General features: G+C 45.0%; 3 protein-coding genes across 7 annotated transcripts; all 3 read right to left on the minus strand.

Moving 5' to 3' along the window:
• Positions 1-12,099: 12,099 nt before the first annotated feature.
• On the minus strand, positions 12,100-14,930 carry Ubl4a (ubiquitin-like 4A). 2 transcript variants are annotated; one of them, NM_145405.2, is made up of 4 exons: positions 14,798-14,930; positions 14,535-14,640; positions 14,083-14,291; positions 12,100-13,968 (listed from the first exon to the last, which is right to left on the minus strand). In NM_145405.2, the coding sequence occupies exons 1-4, from the start codon at positions 14,843-14,845 to the stop codon at positions 13,858-13,860; spliced, it is 474 nt and encodes a 157-aa protein (NP_663380.1). In that variant the 5' UTR covers positions 14,846-14,930; the 3' UTR covers positions 12,100-13,857. The 2 variants fall into 2 exon arrangements, 1 of the variants encoding a protein (NP_663380.1); NR_045779.1 differs by lacking the exon at positions 14,535-14,640.
• Positions 13,829-19,731, minus strand: Gm44504 (predicted readthrough transcript (NMD candidate), 44504). Of its 3 annotated transcripts, none has more exons than NM_001278272.1 (7): positions 19,573-19,731; positions 18,996-19,064; positions 17,233-17,393; positions 14,798-15,104; positions 14,535-14,640; positions 14,083-14,291; positions 13,829-13,968 (listed from the first exon to the last, which is right to left on the minus strand). In NM_001278272.1, the coding sequence occupies exons 4-7, from the start codon at positions 14,843-14,845 to the stop codon at positions 13,858-13,860; spliced, it is 474 nt and encodes a 157-aa protein (NP_001265201.1). In that variant the 5' UTR covers positions 14,846-15,104; positions 17,233-17,393; positions 18,996-19,064; positions 19,573-19,731; the 3' UTR covers positions 13,829-13,857. The 3 variants fall into 3 exon arrangements, 2 of the variants coding, with proteins under 2 accessions (NP_001265201.1, NP_001265200.1); NM_001278271.1 differs by having other exon boundaries at positions 14,798-15,140; NR_103489.1 differs by lacking the exon at positions 14,083-14,291 and having other exon boundaries at positions 14,798-15,140.
• Positions 15,599-19,731, minus strand: Slc10a3 (solute carrier family 10 (sodium/bile acid cotransporter family), member 3). Of its 2 annotated transcripts, NM_145406.2 has the most exons (3): positions 19,573-19,731; positions 18,996-19,064; positions 15,599-17,393 (listed from the first exon to the last, which is right to left on the minus strand). In NM_145406.2, exon 3 carries the CDS (start codon positions 17,252-17,254, stop codon positions 15,833-15,835), a length of 1,422 nt encoding a protein of 473 aa, NP_663381.1. In that variant the 5' UTR covers positions 17,255-17,393; positions 18,996-19,064; positions 19,573-19,731; the 3' UTR covers positions 15,599-15,832. The 2 variants fall into 2 exon arrangements, with proteins under 2 accessions (NP_663381.1, NP_001243033.1); NM_001256104.1 differs by lacking the exon at positions 18,996-19,064.
• Positions 19,732-23,272: the final 3,541 nt, after the last annotated feature.

The raw sequence follows: 23,272 nt of genomic DNA on the forward strand, positions 1-23,272 counted from the left end.
GAAGCTCCGCCCCTCGCACAGGCTGCCATTCCACACGCGCCTGCGCGAACGGGGAAGGTGGTGGGGCCGGGGAGGGGCGAGGGGCGGGGGGGGGGGAGGGAGGCGGGGCGGGGAGGAGCGGTGGGGGGGGGGGGTGGGGGTGGGCAGGAGGACTCTCCAGGGATTTATAGGTTGATCTGGTCAGCTTCTGCCTCCAAAGTGCATCACCATGCCAAGTTGTCCCTACAGTTTCCTAAAAGGGACCTAAGGTGATATTTTCTAAAAAACAAAACCACAACAAAAACCAAAACACTATCAAACCAAAAAACTGTCAAGTGGCCTGGTGTGGTGATGCCTGAAGAAATCTTAGCATTTAGGACCATGGTTCTCAATCTGTGGGTTGACCCAAGTTGGGGTCACATATCAGATATCCTGCATATCAGATATTTACATTACAACTCATAACAGTAACAAAATTACAGTTATGAGGTAGCAATGAAAATAATTTTATGGTTGGGGTCACCATAACATGAGGAACATATTAAAGGGTTGCAGCATTAGGAAGGTTGAGAACCACTGATTTAGGAGGTGGGAATAGTTCTTTGCTTAAGTTGGAGGTCAGCCTGATCTACATAACCACTTCTAGGCTATCCAGACTTACATATTTATATCATCTCAAAAGCAGTCACAAAACAGAAAACCCCATCAACAAACAAATGAAGTGAAATGAGATTTTGAGTATCAGCAAGCAAGAGGTTTCTTTATTTTTCCAGATAAGTTCTCTTAGCCAGGGTTACATGCCTTTAATCCCGACACTTTGGAGGCAGAGCAGGTGGCTGTGAAGTTGAAGTCAACCTGGTCTTCATAGTGAGTTCTAGGACAGCTATATAGTGAGGCCCTGTTGAGGGTGGTGGTAGAGGGATCGGGAAAGGAAGGAGAGAGGGGGGACAGAGAGGACAGAGAGGAGAAAGAGGAGAGAGAGACTCTATGTAGGTCTGGCTGTCCTGGAAGTTGTTCTGTAGACCAGGCTGGCCTCAAACTCAGAGATCTTCCTGCCTTTGTCTTCTGAGTGCCAGGATTAAAACACAACCCTCACCCCAGCTAAATGTATTTATTTTTATTGTATGTGTTTGAGTGTTTTCCCTGTTTGTATATAAGTGCACCTACTGTGTGCAGGTCCTGGTATCTATGTGAATCCTGTAACTGGAGTTGTGGGTGGTTATAAACTGTCATGTGGGTGCTGGGAACTGAATCCAGGTCCTTTGCAAGAGCAGCAAGTTTTAATTACTGAAGCAGCTCCAGCTCCTCTCCTTGAACACCTTCAAAAGCCCTGAGATTTTCTTTTACAACTGTCTACAGCTTATCCTCCACAAAATCATTCCTAATTTCATTTTTAAAAATATGTCTTACTTATTCCTTGACAATTTCATACATGTATACTATGTATTTTGATCCTACCTATCCTCCAACTCACCTTTTTCACTTTGTCAGATTTGTTTGTTTGTTTGAGACAGGGTTTCTCACTCTGTAGACCAGGCTGGTCTTGAACTCAGGAATCCACCTGCCTCTGCCTCCCAAGTGCTGAGATTAAAGGTGTGGGCCACCACTGCCCAGCTTCAAAATTCTTATATAGATCATATGCATGCTTAAAATTCTGTAAATTGGAGCTGGAGAGATGGCTCAGCTTTTAAGAGTGCTGGCTGTTCTTGCAGAGGACCTGGGTTCCATTCTCACTACCCACCTAGCAGCTCACAAGAAATGGTTCAAGGGGGACCTGATGTCCTCTTCTGGCTTCCATGGGCACCAGTAACATGTCTGATGCACAGAGACACATAAAGGACAAACACCTATGCATATAAAAATAGAATAATTACATTTTTATTTTTAAAACTCTAAAAATAAGAATGGTGGCTGTGGGTTCGACAGCACTCATTAGGTATAGCACTTATATGACATTTCAAGGTCCTGGTTTCATTCCCAAAGTCTCTGCAGTAGTTTATAAGATCGTTGTATAATGTGGCTCAATGACTTCTTGGTCAGGGAAGAAATAAAAACAGAAATTAAAGACTGTCTAGAATTCAATGAAAATGAAGGCACAACATACACAAACTTATTGGTCACTATGAAAACAGTGCTAAGAAGAAATTTCACAGCACTAAATGCCTTCATAAAGAAATTAGAGAGTTCTCATACTAGCAAATTAATAGTATACCTGAAATCTCTAGAACAAAAAGAAGCAAGCACACTCAAAAGGAGTGGGTGGCAAGAAATAATAAAATTGAGGGGTGAAGAAGAAAAGAAACAAAGAGAACAGTACAAAGAATCAATGAAATAAGCTGGGTGTGGTGGCGCACGCCTTTAATCCCAGCACTTGGGAGGCAGAGGCAGGCAGATTTCTGAGTTCAAGGCCAGCCTGGTCTACAGAGTGAGTTCCAGGACAGCCAGGGCTACACAGAGAGACCCTGTCTCAAAAAACAAAAAACAAAAACAAACAAACAAAAGAATCAATGAAATAAAGAGTTGGTTCTTTGAGAAAATCAACAAGATAGACAAACCCTTATCCAAACTAAAAGACACAGAGACAATACCCAAATTAACAAAATCAGAAACAAAAGAGAGGCATAACAGACACCCAGGGAATCCAAAGAATCATGAGGACATACTTTAAAAACCTGTACTTCATCAAATTGAAAAATCTAAAAGCAATGGATAATTTCCTCAATAGGTATCACTTACCCAAATTAAATCAAGATCAGATAAGCAATTTAAACATACCTATAATGCCTAGTAAAATAGGAGCTGTCATTACGGCTGAGATGGCTCAGTGGGTGAGAGCACTGACCGCTCTTCCGAATGTCCTGAGTCCAAATTCCAGCAACCACATGGTGGCTCACAACCATCTGTAATGGGATCTGATGCCCTCTTCTGGTGTGTCTGAAGACAGCTACAGTGTACTTATTGATGATAATAAATCTTTTTAAAAAAGAAGCAGTCATTACAAGTCTCCCAATCAAAATTAAAAAAAAAAAAGCCAGGGGTCAGATGGTTTTAGCACTGAATTCTACCAGACTTTCAAAGACAAGCTAATACCAATATTCAAATCATTATATAAAATAGAAAGAGAAGAAACAATGCCAAATTCATTTTATGATGTCACAATCACTCTGATACCCAAACCACACAAAGACTCCATAAAAAAGAAAAATACAGACCATAATAAATTCATAAACATTGATGCCAAAGTATTCAATAAATTATTCACAAACAAATAAAAAATCACATCAAAAACATCATCCATCATGATCAAGTAGGCTTCATCCCAGAGGTGCAGGTATGGTTCAAAGTGTAATCCACCATATAAACAAACTGAAAGAAAAAAAAATCACATGATCATCTCATTAGATGCTGAATAAACCTGTGACAAAATCCAACACCCCTTCATTTTAAAAGTCTTAGAGAGATCTGGGATACTAGGTATATACCTAAACACAATAAAGGCAATATATAACAGACCAATAGCCAACTTCAAAAAAATGGAGAGAAACTCAAAGCAATTCTACTAAAATTAGGGACAAGACAAGGCTGTCTATTCTCTCCCTATCTATTAAATATAGTACTTGAAGTTCTAGTTAGAGCAGTAAGACAACTAAAGGAGATCAAGGGGATACAGGTTGGAAAAGAAGAGGTCAACATGGGGCTGGTGAGATGGCTCAGTGGGTAAGAGCACCCGACTGCTCTTTTGAAGGTCCGGAGTTCAAATCCCAGCAACCACATGGTGGCTCACAACCATCCGTAATGTGATCTGACTCCCTCTTCTGGAGTGTCTGAAGACAGCTACAGTGTACTTACATAAAATAAATAAATAAATAAATAAATAAATCTGTTTGTTAAAAAAAAAAAAAAAAGAAGAGGTCAACATATTGCTATCTGCATATGATATGATAGTATACATAAGTGACCACAAAAATTCTACCAGAGAACTCTTATAGCTGATAAACACTTACAGCAAAGTAGCTAGATACAAAATTAACTTAAAAAAAAAGTAGCCCACAAACTTAAACAGGCTGAGAAAGAAATCAGGAAAACAACACCCTTCACAATGGCCACAAATAATATGAAATATATTGGGGGTAACTCAAACCAAGCAAATGAAAGGCTTATATGACAAAAAATTCAGGTCTCAGAAGAAGTAAGCTGAAGAATATATCAAAAGATGGAAAAATTGCTAGACAGTAGTAGTACACTGCTTTAATCTCAGTACTTGGGAGGTAGAAGCACGTGGATCTCTGTGAGTTGGAGGCCAGCCTGGTCTATTTAGTATATCCAGGACAGTCAGGACTGTTACACAGAGAAAACCTGTCTCAAAAAATAACAAAACAGCCGGGCAGTGGTGACGCACGCCTTTAATCCCAGCACTTGGGAGGCAGAGGCAGGTGGATTTCTGAGTTCGAGGCCAGACTGGTCTACAGAGTGAGTTCCAGGACAGCCAGGGCTACACAGAGAAACCCTGTCTCGAAAACAAACAAAGACCAAAAAAAGAAAAAAGACAAAAAAAAAAAAAAAGAACAAAACAAACACCAATACAAAAGACAAGAAAGAAGATGGCACAATCTCCCATGTCCGTGGTTCTATAGGATTAATATAGTAAAGATGGCCATCTTACCAAAGTAGTTTACAGATTTAATGCAATCACCATCAAAATTCCAACACAATTATTCACAGATCTTGAGAAGACAATTCTCAACTTCATGTGGAAAAACAAAACACCCAGGATGACTAAAATAATTCTGAACAATAAAAGAACTTGTGGGGCTGGAGAGATGACAGCAGTTAAGAGCACTGGCTGCTCTTCCAGAGGTCCTGAGTTCAATTCCCAGCAAACACATGGTGGCTCACAACTGTCTGTAATGGGGTCCAATGCACTCTTCTGGTGTGTCTGAAGACAGCTACAGTGTACTCATATAAGTAAAATAAATCTTAAAAAAAAAAAAAAACTTCTGGAGGTCTCACCTTTCTGATTTCAAGTTGTATTACAGAGCTATAGTAATTTAAAAAAAAAAACCAGCATGCTATTGATATGAAACCAGATACATTGATCAAACTGAACCAAATTGAAGACCTGGGCATAAATCCACACACCTGATGTTTTTTTCTTTTTTGTAAATAGCTGGGAAATACACACTGGAAAAACCCAGCATCTTCAACATATGGTGCTGTCAAACTGGATGTCTGCATGTAGTAGAATGCAAATAGATCTATTATCTATCACTGTGCACAAAACTCAAGTCCAAGTGGATCAAAAACCTCAACATAAAACCTGATACACTGAACCTGATAGAAAAGAAAGTGGGGAAATGTAGGGGGAGTTTAACTAATTAATTCCCTAATTGCTGATTAAGCCAATTGCTGGGCGAAGATATGGAGGCAGGATTTTCCGGGCAGGACAGCAAGAGAAGGGGAGAGGATTAGAGTTGGACGGGGTAATGTGTTGATGAGAAGTTGTGGACTTATAGGTTCCTCGGGGCTCCAATAGTTTGTGGCCTCAGCAGCCTGTGGAGGCCAAGGAAGATCGAGCAAGATATTCTTCGCCACCAGTTGTGCTATCTGGCTGGTTTTAAAGTGTTAGAACTGCCTGTTTTCCATTTGCGATGATTTAGGTGGGTGAGAGAGAGGGCAAAACCTCGGTGTCGCCTTTGGCGGTCAGTGTAGCCAATCACCGGGCCAATCAGTCAGTGGAACTGGAGCAGTAGCTCCAGGCGTTCACCAGAAGAACTGGTTTGGGCAGATTAACAAGCCAGCCTCGGGAACCAGGGGCAGAAGGGAGTTTTGGCATCTGGCAAGAGGAACATGCTACCGATTCTAGAACCTAGCCTGACCAGACGTGGGTTTTTAAAAGCTACACACAACAGGGAATAGCCTTGAATTTATTGGCACAGGAGACAGCTTCCTGAACGGAATGCCAATAGCTCAGGCACTAAGATCAACAATTAATAAACAGGACCTCATAAAACTGAAAATCTTCTGTAAGGCAAAGGACACCATCAATAGTACAAAATGGTAGTCGACAGAAGTGGAAAAGATTTTCACCAACCCTACATCTGACAGAGGGTTGATATCTAAAATATATAAAGAATCAAAAACATCAGCAAAGCTGGGCGGTGATGGCGCACGCCTTTAGTCCCAGCACTTGGGAGACAGAGGCAGGCGGATTTCTGAGTTCGAAACCAGCCTGGTCTACGAAGTGAGTTCCAGGACAGCCAGAGCTACACAGAGAAACCCTGTCTTGAAAAACCAAGAAAAAAAAGGGGGGAGGGGGTACAGATCTAAACAGAGAATTCTCAACAGAGGAATCTCAAATGGCCTAGAAGCAGCTAAATGCTCAGCATCCGTAGCCATCAGGGAAATGCAAATCAAAACAACCCTGAGATTCTACCTCACACCAGTCAGAAAGGCTAAGATAAAAAATTCAGGTGACATCAGATGCTGGCAAGGATGTGGAGAGAGAGGAACACTCCTCCATTGCTGGTGGGAGTGCAAACTTATACACTCACTCTGGAAATCAATATGGTGGTTTCTCAGAAAATTGTGTAATCAATCTACCTCAAGACCCAGTTATACCATACTCCTGGGCATATACCTAAAAGATGCTCCACTATACTACAAAGACACTTGCTCAACTACGTTCATAGCAGCTTTATTCATAATACCCAGAAATTGGAAAGAACCCAGATTTCCCTCAACAGAAAAGTGGATAAAGAAAAGGTGGTACATTTACACAAGAAAGTATTACTCAGCTGCTAAAAATAATGACATCATGAAATTTGCAGGCAAATGGATGGATCTAGAAAAGATCACCCTGAGTGAGGTAACCCAGCCACAGAAATACAAACATGGTGTGTACTCACTTACACGTGGTGGACATTAGCTGTTAAGGATAATCATACTATTATCCACAGCCCAAAAGAGGTTAGGTAAAGAGGAGGGCTCTGGGGTCATGGGGGACATACATAGATCGTCTTGGAAAGGTGAAAAAGAATAGATTTTTGTGGGTGGACTAGGGGCAAGGGGGACAAGAACAAAGGATCAAGTGGGGAAGGGAAGGGGAGATGGGATTGAGGGAAGGAATGTGGGGAAAAACAGAATTGAGAGTCATTTGAGGGGTGGCATGAAAGACTAGTGCAGTGAAAACTTTCTAAAATATATGAAGGTGATCCTAGTGCAGTTCTCCAAACAATGAGGTCTCAAGCTATAGTCTCAACTGGCCATCTCTTGTTATCAAACAACACGTCCAGTACAAGGACTCTGGGTTACATGCAATTGGGTTGGTGGCCAAAGGAGTTCCATGAAACCCCCAAACAACCCAGGCTGTTGTCAAGATAATAGGTTGCTGTCTGCAAATTGACAGCAAGTTTCCTCCCTACTCTGCGTGCTACCAAAAGAGAAACATAAATACCAACCCAGCCACAAAACCTTTGGTTTGCTTGAAAAAATATGCCAGAGCAACGGTGACACAAATCTTGTGGGAGTGACCAACCAATATCTGATTTAACTTAAGGCCACTCCACAAGACGGAACCTATACCCAACACTGCTTGGGTGATTCTGAGACCCAGGGTAAAAACAAATACTACAGGTCTAAAAAAGTAGCAATATAATGATTCCTAATGATATTCTGCCATACCCATGGATCAGTGCCTTATTTAGCCATCATCAGAGAAGCTTCTCCTGCAGCAGATGGGAACAAATACAGAGACCCACAGCCAGATATTATGCAGAATGTGTGTGTGTGTGTGTGTGTGTGTGAGAGAGAGAGAGAGAGAGAGAGAGAGAGAGAGAGAGAGAGGGAGGAGGGGGGAGAGGGAGGGAGGAGGGAGGAGGGAGGAGAGAGAAGGAGATGGAGATCTTGAAACACTCAGCCTCAAATGGAGTATCTCCATCAAATTCTTCAGGGCTTAGGGCACCCTACAGAAGAGGAGGTGGAAAAAGGTAAGAGCCAGAGGAGATGAAGGACAGACAACAGGAGAAGAAGGCTCTCTAAATCAACTGATCAAAGTTCATATGAACTCAGAGACTGAAGTAGCAATCACAGGGCCTACATGGGTCTGTACCAGGTCCTCTGTTTATATGTATAATATAATATATAATACAATATAACAATATAATACATAATATGTATTATAGCTTTCAGTTTAGTAATTTTATGGGACTCTTGGGTGTGTGAACAAGTGGGTCTCTGATTCTTGTGCCTTCTCTTGGGGATCTTTTCCTTCTGTTAGTTTACCCTGTCCAACTTTGATGTGATGACTTTTGCTTTATCTTATTATATTTTATTTTGTTATGTCTTAGAAGCCTGTTCTTTTCCAACGAGAGACAGAAAGGGAGTGGATCTGGATGGAAGGGGACATGGGGAGAAACTGGGAGGAGTAGAGAGAAGGGAAACTGTAATCAGGATCTATTGCATGAAAAAAGAACCTTCCTAGTTGGGCGTGGTGTCCCACACCGTTAATCCCAGCACTTGGGAGGCAGAGGCAGGCAGATTTCTGAGTTTGAGGCCAGCCTGGTCTACAGAGTGAGTTCCAGGACAGCCAGGACTACACAGAGAAACCCTGTCTCGAAAAACCATACACAAAAAAAAAACCTTCCTTCCTTCCTTCCTTCTTTCCTTCCTTCCTTCCTTGTTTGTTTGTTTGTTTGTTTGTTTGTTTGTTTTGAGACAGGGTTTCTCTATGTAGCCCTACACCCTGGCTGTCCTGGAACTCACTCTGTAGACCAGGCTGGCCTCAAACTCAAGAGATCATTCTGTTTCTTCCTCCCAAGTGCTAAGCATGCACCACCACCTATTTTCAATAAAAGGGAAAGAATTAAAAAGAAGTTAACAAATAAAAATGTAATGATGAAACTAATTACTTCTTAGGGTAACCTGAAAGATTAATTTTATTTTTTATTTATTTTTGTTTGTTTTTGAGACAGAATCTCTCTACACAGCCTTAGATGCCCTGCAACTCACTAGGTAGACAAAGTTGGCCTCAAACTCTTAGAGATCCTTCTGCCTCTGCCTCCCAAGTGGTAGGATCAAAGGTGTGCTCCACCCCACCTGAATTTTAAGATTAATTTTAAATTTGGAGAAAAGCTGAGGGTATATTCACTGTTTGAATTGTTTCCTAGAAGGTGAAAGTCCTGGGGTCAATTCCTATTACCACCAAAAGTACCCAAATAAGCAAACAACCCCAAAGCAAATCTGGACATGTAATAAACCTATAATCCAAGTACTTGAGAAGATGAAGCAGGAGGATTGCCATAAATTTGAGGCCAGCCTAGGCTACCTAAAGAATGTTTGGTGGCCTTCCTGTCTCATGAAACAAGAAAGTAAAAGACAAAACAAAAACAAACAAGCAAACAAAAAAACCCAAACCCAAACCAAAACCACCAGAGAGGGAATTGAACACACATGCTGGTATACATAACCCTGAGGTAAAAATTCCAGGAGGGCTAAAGCAGAAACTACTTAAAATGCTTTACTATAGGGGTTTGAGATGGCTACTCTCCAGCAGGTAAAGTGCTTTTACCTGCTGAGCCACCTCACTGTCTTTTTTTCCACTTTTTTAAAAATCAATTTTTGTAAAGGGTCTTACTGATGGTCAAGCTGGTCTTTATGCCCTGAGCTGAGGTGACCCTTTCACCTTAGTCACTTGAGTAGCTAGCAGGTATGCACCGCCACACTCAGCCAATTCAGTTCCCTTTAAGTACAACACTGCTACCATATTCCCTTGTGGGATATATCCTAAGGACAAAAATAATTGGTTTTCCTTTTAGCATATTTAATGTGGATAATGTAGATGAGGTGAGTGTGAAGCTATTTTGGGTCTATGTTAAGATAACATTTTCTTTATCTGGTAAAGAAAATGAGTAAATATATCAATGTTGTCAGAAACTAGAATTCTCACTGAGGTATGAGGGAAGGTGTCAGCATGAACTTGTGATTTCTTAAAATATATGGGTATATATATTTCTAAGGTTTATCTACTAAAGGGGTCTGGAAGCAGTGATACTTCATTCACAGTAATGTATTCATAGATCTTGGTTTCTAAATGCCATTCAACAATTGGACAAACAAACAAATACTATTCTCCAGTAAAAGGCTGATCCTTAGTCATGAGCAAGAAAATATACAGGGTGGGCCTAGGATATATTGTGGTGCTAGAATAAAGGATGTTATAATAGGGAGGAGGCCATTAGACATGAAAGAAATCACAAGTTCACCCAGCAGTGGTGGCACAGGCCTGAAATCTCAACACTTTGGGAAGCAGAGGTAGCAGATCCCTATCTCTGTGAATTCAAGGCTAGCCTGTTCTACAGAGTGAGTTCCAGGATAGCCAAGTCTACGCAGAGAAACCCTGTCTCAAAACAAACAAACAAACAAACAAACAAACAGAAACGTCTCTAATTTGTTCCCTGTGAATATCTAATTTAATGAGCTTCACCATAAATGCTGAGCTCGTGAGTATGTCCCAGCTCCTTACAATACTTCTGTCTTTGGGAGGCCACTTGAGCTGGGTCCTTCATTCATGCTATCTCCTAGTGAGATTGTATTCACATTACATACCTTGACCCCAATCTGAGAGTCAGGCAGTGGCTCTCAGGAACTTGTATTTGGCAGGGGGCAGTAAGTAGATGTCACTTCTTGGGTTGTATATGTGGCTCAACAGGACACAGCATCTACGGCAAATATTCCTATCCCTGATGATCTATCCTTGATTAGGGCCCTTAGAGTTTAGAGCCTGTTGTGTATAGGGAGCCATATGAAATTCAAGGCAAATGCAGCATCTGCATCCTGTGGTCACTCTATTTTCACTAGCGTCCTCTTATGGTCCCCTTCTTATTTCTCACCCCGGCAGTATTTGTTGCCTCTTGTCTTCCTATTTGCCACCTTGCTCTGTCAGAGCTCCCCAAGGCTTAACACCACTTATTTGTTGCCATTCAGTTGTACACATACTTGTAGAATAAGGTTTCTGAGGACTCCTTGGCCTACCATACAATGGGAACAACCTCCACCTTGTCCCTGTAGTGGCAGCACTAATGGGGTCTTCCTTGTAGATGCCTGTCCTTGAGTTGCACTGGTGCCATCTCCTGCCTATGCTTTTGCCTTTGGCTCCTCTTTAAATTCCTCTGTGGTTGGTAAAGCTGACCCCTTGAGGTTGAGACCTCACTCTTCTTTGTAAGCCCCCTTTCTCTGGGCAGCCACCTCAATCATCCTTCCAGTATCTATGGCTCCCTGTTTACAGATAATTCCTGGGCATAGCAGTATGGTTAATGAGCTCAGGGATAAAGCTATGCCTGGGTTGTGGATCATCCACTTCCCACATCTGGCAGTCATATAAGGATGAAATAAGTGCCCTGCATAGAAAAGATTCATAAGAATCCAATAGCTATCAAAAGGAGCCATCTTCTTGCTTTTCTGAGCTATTATAGGGGCCACAATGCATATTTTGTAGGCTCCTCACTTATCTCCATGTCTAATCTCATCTCCTCTGTCTCTGACCTTCCATATACACAGCCATCTTAGCCTCCCAAGGCAACTAGATGACATTGAACCCCTTCCTACATTTGTATTTTCTGTTTCAGCCATAGCCTGATTCTTGAGGAACTCTCAATAATAGTTTCTTATTCTATAGGTAGCTACTTAGCAAAACCTGTCAATTGTCCCATTATATAAACTCATCAAAACACTGCCAAGGTAAGCATTTTACAGGCATCTGGTACTCTGAATTGAGAAGCATTGGCTCAAAAGATTCAGGAACATGTCTATAGTTTGTTCCTGCTTTTAGAAACTTCGAATGTTTTTGAATGAAAGTGTCAGAAACGCTCCTTGTCTGAGTCCTCATCCCTTCCTCCTCTACTATCTCCAAGGAAGTTATGATCTTTCTGGTGAATGCATGTAGTTGACAGTTGCCATCTGCACACACCAAGACATCACCAGGACATCCATTTATTTTTTTTTTCTCCCTGGTACAGCTCATGTGTTCAGGAAAGAGACCCCAAGACTGGCCAAATAGGTGCTAATGGATAATCAACAACTTATTTTCCCATATTCCCAACCCAAATATTACACAGGATTCAGTTCTGACCAATAAGAGACAGCATTTATTTGCTGGGGCATCTGAGACAGAAGCTATGCTACAGAAAGAAAGTGCTCCTCATTGGCAGTGAATGAAAGGTTTTGATGGAGCTGTAGACAGCTTTGATCCTTGGAAGTGGTGGTGGTGAGGGTGAAGCAGATCCTGGAGAATTCAGAGGGAGGCAGGAAAAAAGCTGGATGTTTGGTGAAATTGTTCATCCACTGCCAGTACTCCTAGGCTTTTTCAGCTTTATAAGCCAGTAAATTTACTGTGTTTTTAAACCAATTACTGGAAACCAAAAGCAGTCTAGCTTATTAATAGAGTTCCTTTTGGTGAAATGACTCACATGCATCTTTAGTGTTAATTTTACAAATACGTTCCCTGACTCAAAGTGAACAAGGTCACTGGTAAGCTTATTATCTGAGCTGGCACTCTATACACATGTTCACAAGCAGGTCCCTGATATGATACCCCAGGTCTTAGGAGTACCAGGGTCTATCACCTGCACACCCCCTCAGGCCTCTATCATTTCTGTACAAGGACTCAAGATTTGACCGACAAGGTCTATGCAGGAGGCCCTTGGGCAAGAAAGGCAAGTGTAGCCCCAATAACATTCATAGTAGAGTGGCTTTCCTGGCAAAAGTAGAGGGACAGTAGTGTCTTGCAGGTAGCTATCTTCCAGCTTGACTGCTCCCAGGGGGTCCTCCTCAAAGGAACTAGTCCTTACATGACCTTTAGCACCCAGGCATAGGTACAATAAAAAGAGGAATCACAGCCTTCAGCATACATATCTTTCTCAGCACCCTGAGTTTCTTCTTAAGCAATGAAGGTGTGCAAAGTAAAAGCCCCTGTATACAGGTGGCAGAGGAAGCATCCATTTCATACTGTGGGTGAGCACTGGATAAGGAGACCAAGGCAGAGTGTTCTAGTTGTGACACTGCCTTTCTGAGTCACCTGTTGTCCCTCATGGGTGAGACCTACTTCCAGAAAGAGCCAAGCAAATAGGGTGCTCCAGAGAAGAGCTATGCTACAAAGGCCCAGGATACTCCATCTAGTGGCCCATGCTTGGCTATCACTTCACTTTTGCTTTCTGAACACAAGGTGGAACTGCAGGTGATGAGAGCAAAGACTCCCACCTTGAACTGATAAAGGAGAAAGGAAACTTATTCAGGTCAGAGGAGTGCCTAACATGGGACAGATTCACTTTGGTTGGGGACCAAAGTGGCATAGAAACATGACTCAAACTATGATGGAGCTGGGGTATCTTTCTGATCCTCCAGCCCCTTAACCTGCTTGTTATTCAAGAGCACACTGGCTGCAGCAGTGGAGGGGCCCTGGATAGCTAACACTTGGCCTCCTATAGAGATTTGCCAAGGGACACACCAGAGGGCAGGTGACAGGAACTAGTGGTTTCCTGAGGGAGTCTTTTGAGGGTGTATGCTGAGTGGGCTAAATGGGAATACTAAGACCCATCTCTGAAAACAGCACACTCTTTCTCCTACAGAGGCACTTCTATAGGCTGGCTAGACTTGGACCCTGTCTGTCCCAAGCCATTGCTAGGTGTCTCTACAGTGCAGCCTCAACTTTGCTGTGGGAGGCAGAAGAGAACTCAGGCCATGTACTTTGAGTACCTAGCACCTAGCAAGAGCTGGATACATACCAGCTATTATTATCACTATGAGCCAAACTGCGACATGAGAACACATTTAATGCAACATGCAGCTGTGGCCTGACCTGGGATTTCTCCCCACAATCCCAGAATGCTATTTGCAGAACCCTTTTTCCATAGCCTCAGTCACTTCAGGGTGTAGAAAGCGGCTGGCCAAACGTTCGATGTCATCCAGTGTTAGGCGGCTCAAGGACCTGTCATAATCCTGAGGAGAGAAGACCGAGTGTATTCAGAGAGGCCAGTGGGGAAGGCGTATGCTGCATTAGGTAGGGGACGGGTAGAAACATTAAGAATGGAGGGCCAGCATTACTCTTCTCACCCTCTGTAGTTGTTCCAGGACCCTGCTGGCATCTGCTACACTGAAGTGACGGGCCAGGACTTTGGAGATCAGCTGCCAGATGGGGGTGGCTGGGGAGTCGACCAGTCTGTGGGCAGACCCTTCTTCCAGTAGCACCTTCTCCAAAGGCTTAACAACTAGGTTGAGCTTAGAATTGGGCCCAATGTTGTAATCTGACAGTCGTTTTTCATCTGCCAAAGAGAGATTGGTGTGGTTCCTTCCTCACTGATGTGGAGGTGGCTGGGAAGCAATCCTGCCACAGACAGCCAGAGTGAAGCACTGCAGCATCTGGCTATGGGGTGGTGGGGTGGTGATGGCTCAGCTACTTTTCTGAGGTCCAGTGGCAGCCAGTGCCCCGATCCACTACACTGGCCTGTACATCCCGTCCCCCAGCTTTCTGTAAAGCTCCCTGGATGGCTCCTTTCCCTGATTACCTGCTAGGGCCTTGCCCTTGAACAGCAGACGTTGCTGGCGCACAGGGACATTCAGCTTATCCGAGACCAGGTGCTTCAGTGTAGACACTAGCTCGTCCTCCGCCACCTGATCCGGCCGAGGTGGAGAGGCAAGGGCTCAGCCCGAATTCCCTGGGCGGTGAAGCCCTCGCACCCCCTCCTGAGGTCAGCTCTCCCGGCCTCCCCCACCCGCCCTCGGCCCCCAGCGGCAGGAGTGAGTGCAGCAGCCTGCGGGGTGACTTTACCTGTAGGCTACATTCCCGGCCCTGGAGCGCCTTCACGGTCAGCTGCATGGTGTCCACGGCCCAGTCCACTACGGCCAACGCAAACACCAACGGTCCCCTGCCGCGCGCCGCCGCCCCGGAACCGCCCGCCGCCGCCGGAAGCCGTGAAAGGGGCGCGCCCGCCTCGTGGCTCCCGCCTGCGCATTCTTCAGTCCCGCCTCCCGGCCTTCGCTTCTGCCCCGGCCGTGCCTTGGGTAGAGTCCACCACCTGGGCTTAATGGCGCGGGGACGTGGGGATGCCCCGCCCACTGGGATCCAAGTGAGGTACCTGTGGGGCCAGGCTTGCTTAGTCTGGGAGCTGTGGCTTGAAAGGAAGGACCAGAATGTCAGCCTCACTCCAGGCCCGGCCTGTGCTAATTCCCACCCTGCTGGTGGACCAAGTCAATGCAAACACGTGGTGGTGTCTCTCAGATACAGAAATGGTCCAGTCCTGCCTGTCATAGCTTAATGGCTTTCTACTTCCTTTCTAGTCTGGCTGCAAAAATATCCTGACTGAAGCTCGGAAGTAGTGCTCTCTTCACTCCTTATAGTGCAGAGGTCTGCCCTGTTAGGTAGGGCTGTTAGAGCAAAGCCTTTGTAGATCTGAGGATACAGCTCAAAGGTACATGTCTACCATGTGCAAAACAGAGTGAGGAGGAGAAAGTGGGTTCTGTGCAGGGTCACCAAGCTGGTTCACTGTTCTGGCCCATATCCGCCCAGACACACTCTTCTTACCCCAATCCACAGGCTCCAAGGGACAGACTGGAAGGGACCCGAGCTTGCTTTTGTTTTTTTGGTTTTTTTTTATTGAAATATATTTCTGGGCAATACCCAACTATCTAACTCAGCATGGCCTCTTTGGCACTGAAAGCTGGGGCGAAAAGGAGTAAAAAAATAAGCCTGGATTTGTCTTGAGTGCATAGTGCATGAGAACTAAAGGCCTTTGGTACGGTACACAAGAACTGTGGGAAGAGAGGAGTATGGGGGCTGGAAGTTATAAAACTTGATCCAGAGGGCTCAGGGAACAGGAAACAAGATGCTATAGATGAACTGGCCAATAACCAAAGCCAACATCTCGGAGGTACCACTCAGTGCCACAATGAAAGGGGCCTGAGAGGCATAGTCTGCTTGAAGGCGGCGCAGAGACAGCTGTAGCATGGCTAAGGCTAGCAGGCTGTTTTGCACCCCTACCTCAATGCTGACTGTTCGTCGCTGAGCCACTGGCAGCTTCAGGCAGATGGCCAGGCTGTAGCCCACCAAGAGGCCAACAAGAGGCACTGTGAAACCCACCAGTACAATGGGTAACCTGACTCCCACTAGGATGAAGACCCCCATGTGGTAGGCCAGGAACAGGCCACCCAGGAGAAGTATAAAGCTGAAGGGCTTGATGACCTGTAACAGTAGTTCAGAGAACTTGGGGAGCTTAGATTTGATCACCACACCCGCTGCTATGGGGATGGCGATAAACAGCAGGGTCCCCAATATCTTGGAGATGGGCACGTGGAGTGTTTCATGGATGCTGAGAAGGTAGCTGTAGATGGCTGATGAGAGTGGTAGGAAACCAGTGGCAGCTACTGTTGAGATGAAAGTCATGGAGATGGCCAGGGTGACATCTCCTCCAAGGAGGAGACTGAAGAGGTAGCTCCCTCCACCACCAGGTGATGAGCAGGTAATGATGAGGCCCAGAGCTAAGGCCTTGGGTAGCATGAAGACTTTGGCCATCAGGAAAGCATAGAAAGGCATGACCAGAAACTGGCCCAAGAGGCCCAACAGCATGGGTTGGGGGCTCTGTAGGAGCTCCTTCAAAACTTCAAGTTCCACTTTGCAACCAAATGAACACTTGTTGACAAAGATAAGAGGCAGAAGCAAGTAGAGTATTGGGTTCTCTGAGAAGTGGCCCAAGTTGGTGTTGAGAGCAGAAGGGAGGTCTTCAGCAGGTGACACCCTGATGCAGAAATCTCTCCGTTCTTCGATCAGCAGGGGTGGGGCCTCATAGAAATCCATGAGCTGGAGGTGGAGTGGGGCCAGCCCAGCTAGACCTGAGTGGATGCCTACCACAAAGCCACCTCCACTGCTCCAGGTTATGGCACTCACATTCTTAATGGTCAGCACCTCTGTGTCCAGGGATATAACCTTAAGTATGGGGCTGGGGCCTGTCCCATTGGTCTGTCCAGTGTATTGGCTAGAGATCACAATGATACCCTCACTCTTCTCAGGGAAATCAAATTCTGTCACTGAGCCATCCCCAATACTCAAATAGTGACCACTTGTGTGGCCCAGAGCAGTGCTGATGTTGGCACTGGCCATCACTTGAGCTCCCCATGGTAGGCTGATGAACAGCAGGGCAGTTCCAAGCATGCCTACAAAACCTGTACAACCACCCTGTCCTCCCAGGCCAGGCAACTGCTGGGAGCTACCTCTGCTTTTCTTGACCACCATGGCACTTCACAAAGGATAGTTTTTTCAGGCCTCTTGTGTCTTAGGGAGACACCCTTGCTTGTGCTGTTGGAATGTCCTGAGAAGGGTCCATGGGAAGGTCCTGGTCCTATATTTTCTTCCTTGATAGCAGGATTTTTTCCTGAAAAGAAAAGGGGTAAAGAAAGTGGTTAATGAAGAGGAGAAATTGCAAGCTTAGGAGCATGGGGCTCTCAGACCTTTACCTCTAGTTTTGAAATAATGCTGGCCCTTGAATGTCATTCAGCCATCTCCTCTTTCAGCACAGCTGCCTCAAGCTTCTCAGCCCTCAAGAGGGGAATCCCCACTCAGGCTGCCAAATTACATGGACTTTCTTACTATGGTAACCTCATAGAGAAGTTCTAATACTGAGGGTTTTAGGAGAGTGATCTCTAATCCTGTCACCACTAGGCCATCCCACTCTCATTTCAAGATGCAAAGATACCACCATGGGAATGAACTAAATTGCTACCTGGAGGGGGTAAATATGGTGGCTCACTCCTGTCATCCCAGTATTTGGGAGGTGGAGCCAAGAGAATCAGGTGACTAAGATTATCCTTCAGTTATATAGCCAGTTCCAGGGCAGCCTGGGAGACTTGATAGTTCATTTCCAAACAAAGCAAATCAAATAAATGGCTTCCTGGGGGGGGGGGGGGAGAGACAAAAAGACTGGCCAGATGAGAACAAAGGGTGCTGATTGGGCCAGATCCAGGTCTTTAAAGAATAGAATAAGGGTGTCTAAGTGCCATTTGCCAGCTACAAAGTTTTAACAAAGTGATATGTGCAGTAAGTGAGTTCCAGAACCAAAGGCTGCTACTGACAAGCTGTGGCTACATGTCTTGTTTCATTTGCCCTATAGTTATGAGATGGAAGTCCTGTGAGACACACACCCCTGCTTCTCAGGGAAGCTATAGTGGGACTTCAGTAGGAATACAGTGAGGATACAATAGGTATCCACTGAGCAACCTTGTCTTTTTGTTTTTGTTTTGAGACAGGGTTTCTCTGTATAGCCCTGGCTGTCCTGGAACTCACTTTGTAGACCAGGCTGGCCTCGAACTCAGAAATCCGCCTGCCTCTGCCTCCTGAGTGCTGGGATTAAAGGCGTGCGCCACCACGCCTGGCCATGAGCAAGCAAACTTCTCTTGTCAGAGCTCCCTGGTCTCAGAATTTGAGCTCTTATATCTGTTGCTACATCTGAGAGTCTCTGCTTAGAGTCTTCTCAATGTATTACCCTATCAGAGTCTTTTTGTTTGAGACAGGGTCTTGTGTGTGTAGTCCTGTTGGCCTGCAATTCACATGTAAACTAGGCTGGCCTTAAATTCTCAGAGATCTTCCTGCCTCTATGTCTTATGTGCTGTAATTAAAGGTGTAGGCTACCACATTCAGTCCTGTTGTTGTTGCTGCTGCTGCTGGTGAGACAGGTCTTCACTGTGTAGTCTTAGCTAACCTGGAATTCACCATGAAGACCAGGCTGGAACTCAGATCCACCTGCCCCCCAAGTGCTGGGATAAAGGTGTGCACGACCTACCAGAGTTTTAAACTTACAGTGAACCTCAGTATTTCTAAGGGTAGAGTAACATGGGGCGAAAGGAGAGGTCTGCCTCCTTCCCTTTCTCAACTGGATAGTCAACACCTTTGTATTATCATCTGCTAGAACTGGGGCAACTTGATGGCAGTGGATATAGCAGGTTTTACATTATGCTGATTTTGAGTATGGGTCACTTACCCTGGGGGCCCTGGTCCAGCCTTGAATCTCGCTGATGAAGAGGGAGGCAGGAAAACCAGAGTAAGGTAACTAGTCAAGTAGAGAGAAAAGATGTAGGCATCAGAGTAGTGTGAGCCAGTTAAGGGAAAGACTAAGGACCATCCACCCATAACCCCATCCTACCAGCAGGACTAGTGGACCATAGTAGATCACTGCAAGAGGGATTTGGTCCCTATCCTACACTTCTGCTGATAGTGGAGCTGAAAGAGTTAGAGTAAACACACTCCAAGGCTGAGTGAGGAAGCAATACCATCCGGAAGTTTTTTTTTGTTTTTTGTTTTTGTTTTTTCACAGCAGCAAAGTATAGGGGCTGAAGAATAACTGGCAATGATGACCAGGTCTCCTCCGCACCTGACAGTTCAGGGTCTGTCAGGTGGCTAGAGAAGTTAGGAAGGGCTTACAACCCCCACGGGCAGTCTTGGGTTCTGAAGAGCCTCCACGTCACAACCGCACCCGCAAGACCTTTCGCTGGGTCTGGCCAGAGCTGGTGACCACGGACTGCGGACGGAGCCACAAGTCACCTCCCATCCTCACCTACCTGGTCGAAATCTCTCACTTGCTTCCGCGGCCACAGAGCTCCTCACAAGTAGTGGCCCGGGCCGGCAAACGCCGGCAAGTGAGGCCCGTCCTGCCCGGGCCTCGTCCCGCCCCCACAGGCTCCGCCCCACCAAGGTTCCATCCGCGTGCTAGGACTCCGCCCTCTCACAAAAGCACTCGCCCCTGGCGGGCTTGTGTCAGGTTCCCAACGGATGTGACGTTTCTGGAAGCGACGAGCTGGCCCTACCACGTGAGACCTGACTGCCTAAGTCACTGGTATTGGCATGTGGGGCAATAAGTACATTCTTGTGTGGTTACCTCCTCAGATAAAAGTGGGTGATGGGAAGATGATGTCAGAGGACATTAAACTGATACTAAATTAAAGGTCATGTGGTGATTGAAGTGATGGCTCAGTGAGTGTTTACTACCTTTTCAGGACTCTGGTTCAACTTCACATTATCTACTTAGCAGCTTGCAGCCGCCTGTAACTACAGTTCAGGAGCTTTGATACCCTCTTCTTGCCTCTGCCCATACTGGATGCATATGGTGCACATACAAACATACAGCCAAACATATGCATGTCATTTTTTAAAAGGTGACTTGTATCCAGGTAGTTCTGTTATTGCCGTATCTGCTTCTCTCTCCCCCCCCCCCTTTCTTTTTCTTTTTCCTTTTTTTCCGAGACAGTTTTTCTCTGAATATCCCTGGCTGTCCTGGAACTCACTCAGTAGACCAGGGTGGCCTCGAATTCAGAAATCCACCTGCCTCTGCCTCTCAAGTGCTGGGATTAAAGGCATGGACCACCACTGGCCAGCTTGCTTCTCTTTTTTGAGGTGTACAAAATAAACTTGTTTATCTTATTGTTTTGATCTCTTTCTTTCTTCCTTTTCCTTTTTTTTTTTTTCGAGACAGGGTTTCTCTGTGTAGCCCTGGCTGTCCTGGAACTCACTTTGTAGACCAGGCTGGCCTCGAACTCAGAAATCTGCCTGCCTCTGCCTCCTGAGTGCTGGGATTAAAGGCGTGTGCCACCACGCCGGGCTCTTTCTTTCTTTTTAATGAGCCTTGGAGACAGAAGCAGGCAAATTGCTGAGGTCAAGACTAGGTAGGTCTACTGAGAGAGTTCCAGGCCAGCTGTCCAGGGCCACACAGAGAAATTCTGTCTTTAAAAATCTATAATGAGGCTTCTGCGATGGCTCAGTTGATAAAAGCACTTGAGGCCTCTCAACACTACATGTTCAATGGAGGGAAAGAACTGACTCCTAGAAGTTGTCCTCTGACCTACATGAGTACTCATACACAAACTATAAATACACATTTTTTTTTGGTTTGGTTTTTTTGAGACAGGGTTTCTCTGTGTAGTCCTGGCTGTCGCAGAACTCACTCTGTAGACCAGGCTCGAACTCAGAAATCCACCTGCCTCTGCCTCCCAAGTGCTAGGATTAAAGGTGCGTGCCACCACTGCCAGGCTCATACACAATTTTTAAAAAAGGGTCGTTGTTCCCAAAGTTACTGGGGAAACTAGAATAAATGAGTATTGCTTTAAAATGAACCTTTTCTCAGCTATGCTAGCACTTCAAAGGCTGAGACAGGAGAATTGGATTTTTTTTTTCTCCCTGAGACAGGGTTTCTCTAAGTAGCCCTGGTTGTCCTGGAACTCACTCTGCTGACTAGGCTGGCCTCGAACTCAGAGATCTGCCTGATTTGCTTCTGAGTGCTGAGATTAACATGGTGCACCATCACCTGGCAGGAGGATTGGCTATTTAAGGCCAGTTTAGCTGGGCGTGGTGGTGCACGCCTTTAATCCCAGCACTTGGGAGGCAGAGGCAGGCGGATTTCTGAGTTTGAGGCCAGCCTGGTCTACAGAGTGAGTTCCAGGACAGCCAGGGTTACACAGAGAAACCCTGTCTCGAAAAACCAAAGAGAGAGAGAGAGAGAGAGAGAGAGAGAGAGAGAGAGAAGAGAGAAGAGAGAAGAGAGAAGAGAGAGAGAGAAGAGAGAAGAGAGAAGAGAGAAGAGAGAAGAGAGAGAGAGAGAAGAGAGAAGAGAGAGAGAGAGAGAGAGAAGAGAGAAGAGAGAAGAGAGAAGAGAGAAGAGAGAAGAGAGAAGAGAGAAGAGAGAGAGGAGAGAGAGAGAGGAGTTTTAGGATTTTTTTCCCTCCATATCCCCAACCACCCAAAATTGGCTTCTCTCACACCAGTAGCAGAGGTTCATTTCTATGGGGATCAAACCCAGGTCTGTTTTTGTTGTTGTTGTTTTTTGTTGTTGTTGTTGTTGTTTTGGTTTTTGGTTTTTCGAGACAGGGTTTTTCTGTGTATCTCTGGCTGTCCTGGAACTCACTCTGTAGACCAGGCTGGCCTTGAACTCAGAAATCCGCCTGCCTCTGCCTCCCGAGTGCTGGGATTAAAGGCATGTACCACCATGCCCGGCCAAACCCGGGTCTTAATGCAAACTTGACAACACTCTATGACTGAAATATACCACAAGCTCCAAGAGGTTCTTTAGCTTTATGTATTTTTTATTTTTCTAAAAAGATACTTATTTTTATATTATGTATGCATGTATGTGTCTGAGTAATATCTCTTTTTACCTTACAAGTAAATAACAATAATTTTTATGTTACATATATTTGATGTTACATATATTTGTTTTTTAAAAATACATTTATGGGCTGGAGAGATGGCTCAGAGTGTAAGAGCACTGACTGCTCTTCCAAAGGTCCTGAGTTCAAATGCCAGCAACCACATGGTGGCTCACAACCATCTGAATGAGACATGACACCCTCTTCTGGTGTGTCTAAAGACAGCTGCAGTGTACTTACATATAATAATAAATAAATCTTTTAAAAATACATTTATCAGCTGGGCGGTGGTGGTGCATGCCTTTAATCCCAGCACTTGGAACACAGAGGCAGGCAGATTTCTGAGTTTGAGGCCAGCCTGGTCTACAGAGTGAGTTCCAGGACAGCCAGAAATATACAGAAAAATCCTGTCTCAAAAAAACAAACAAAAACAAAAACCAAAAAACCCCCCACATTTATCTGGGACTGGAGAGACTGCTCAGTGATTAAAAGCACAGACTTCTCTTTTAGAAGACCTAAATTTCCATCATGTCAGGTGGCTCCCTACTGCCTATAACTCCAGCTCCAGGGGATCCAATGACCTCTTATCAGTGGCCTTATTAGGCACTACATGCATATGGACAAACTCATACACACTCTGTTGTATGACATTATTCCTGGATAGACTTAAACAAATGTCTACTTACCCCAGATACAGAACTAACAATAGACTAAAGTGAAGATACCTGGACTTTATTGGGGTTACTTACAGGAATATGGGCGAGGAGTTACTTACAGGAGCAGAAATGACTCAAAGATGGCTCCATTACCAAAGCCTACTCCTGTATGGATAACAGTTCATGAATGCTGGAAACCTACAGCATACTGTACATCTGCAGGCAGCTCAGCAAGTCAGGGTGTTCTTTTTCTTTTCTTTTTTTTAAAAAGATTTATTTATTTATTATGTGTAAGTACACTGTAGCTGTCTTCAGACACACCAGAAGAGGACATCAGATCCCACTACAGATGGTTGTGAGGCACCATGTGGTTGCTGGGAATTGAACTCAGGACCTCTGGAAGAGCAGTCTCTCTGGAGCCATCTCTCCAGCCCGAGGGTGTTCTTTTTCAGTGGTTCAGTTGGTGT

Source organism: Mus musculus, chromosome X (assembly GCF_000001635.26).
Source record: "Mus musculus strain C57BL/6J chromosome X, GRCm38.p6 C57BL/6J".
Lineage (NCBI taxonomy): Eukaryota > Metazoa > Chordata > Mammalia > Rodentia > Muridae > Mus > Mus musculus.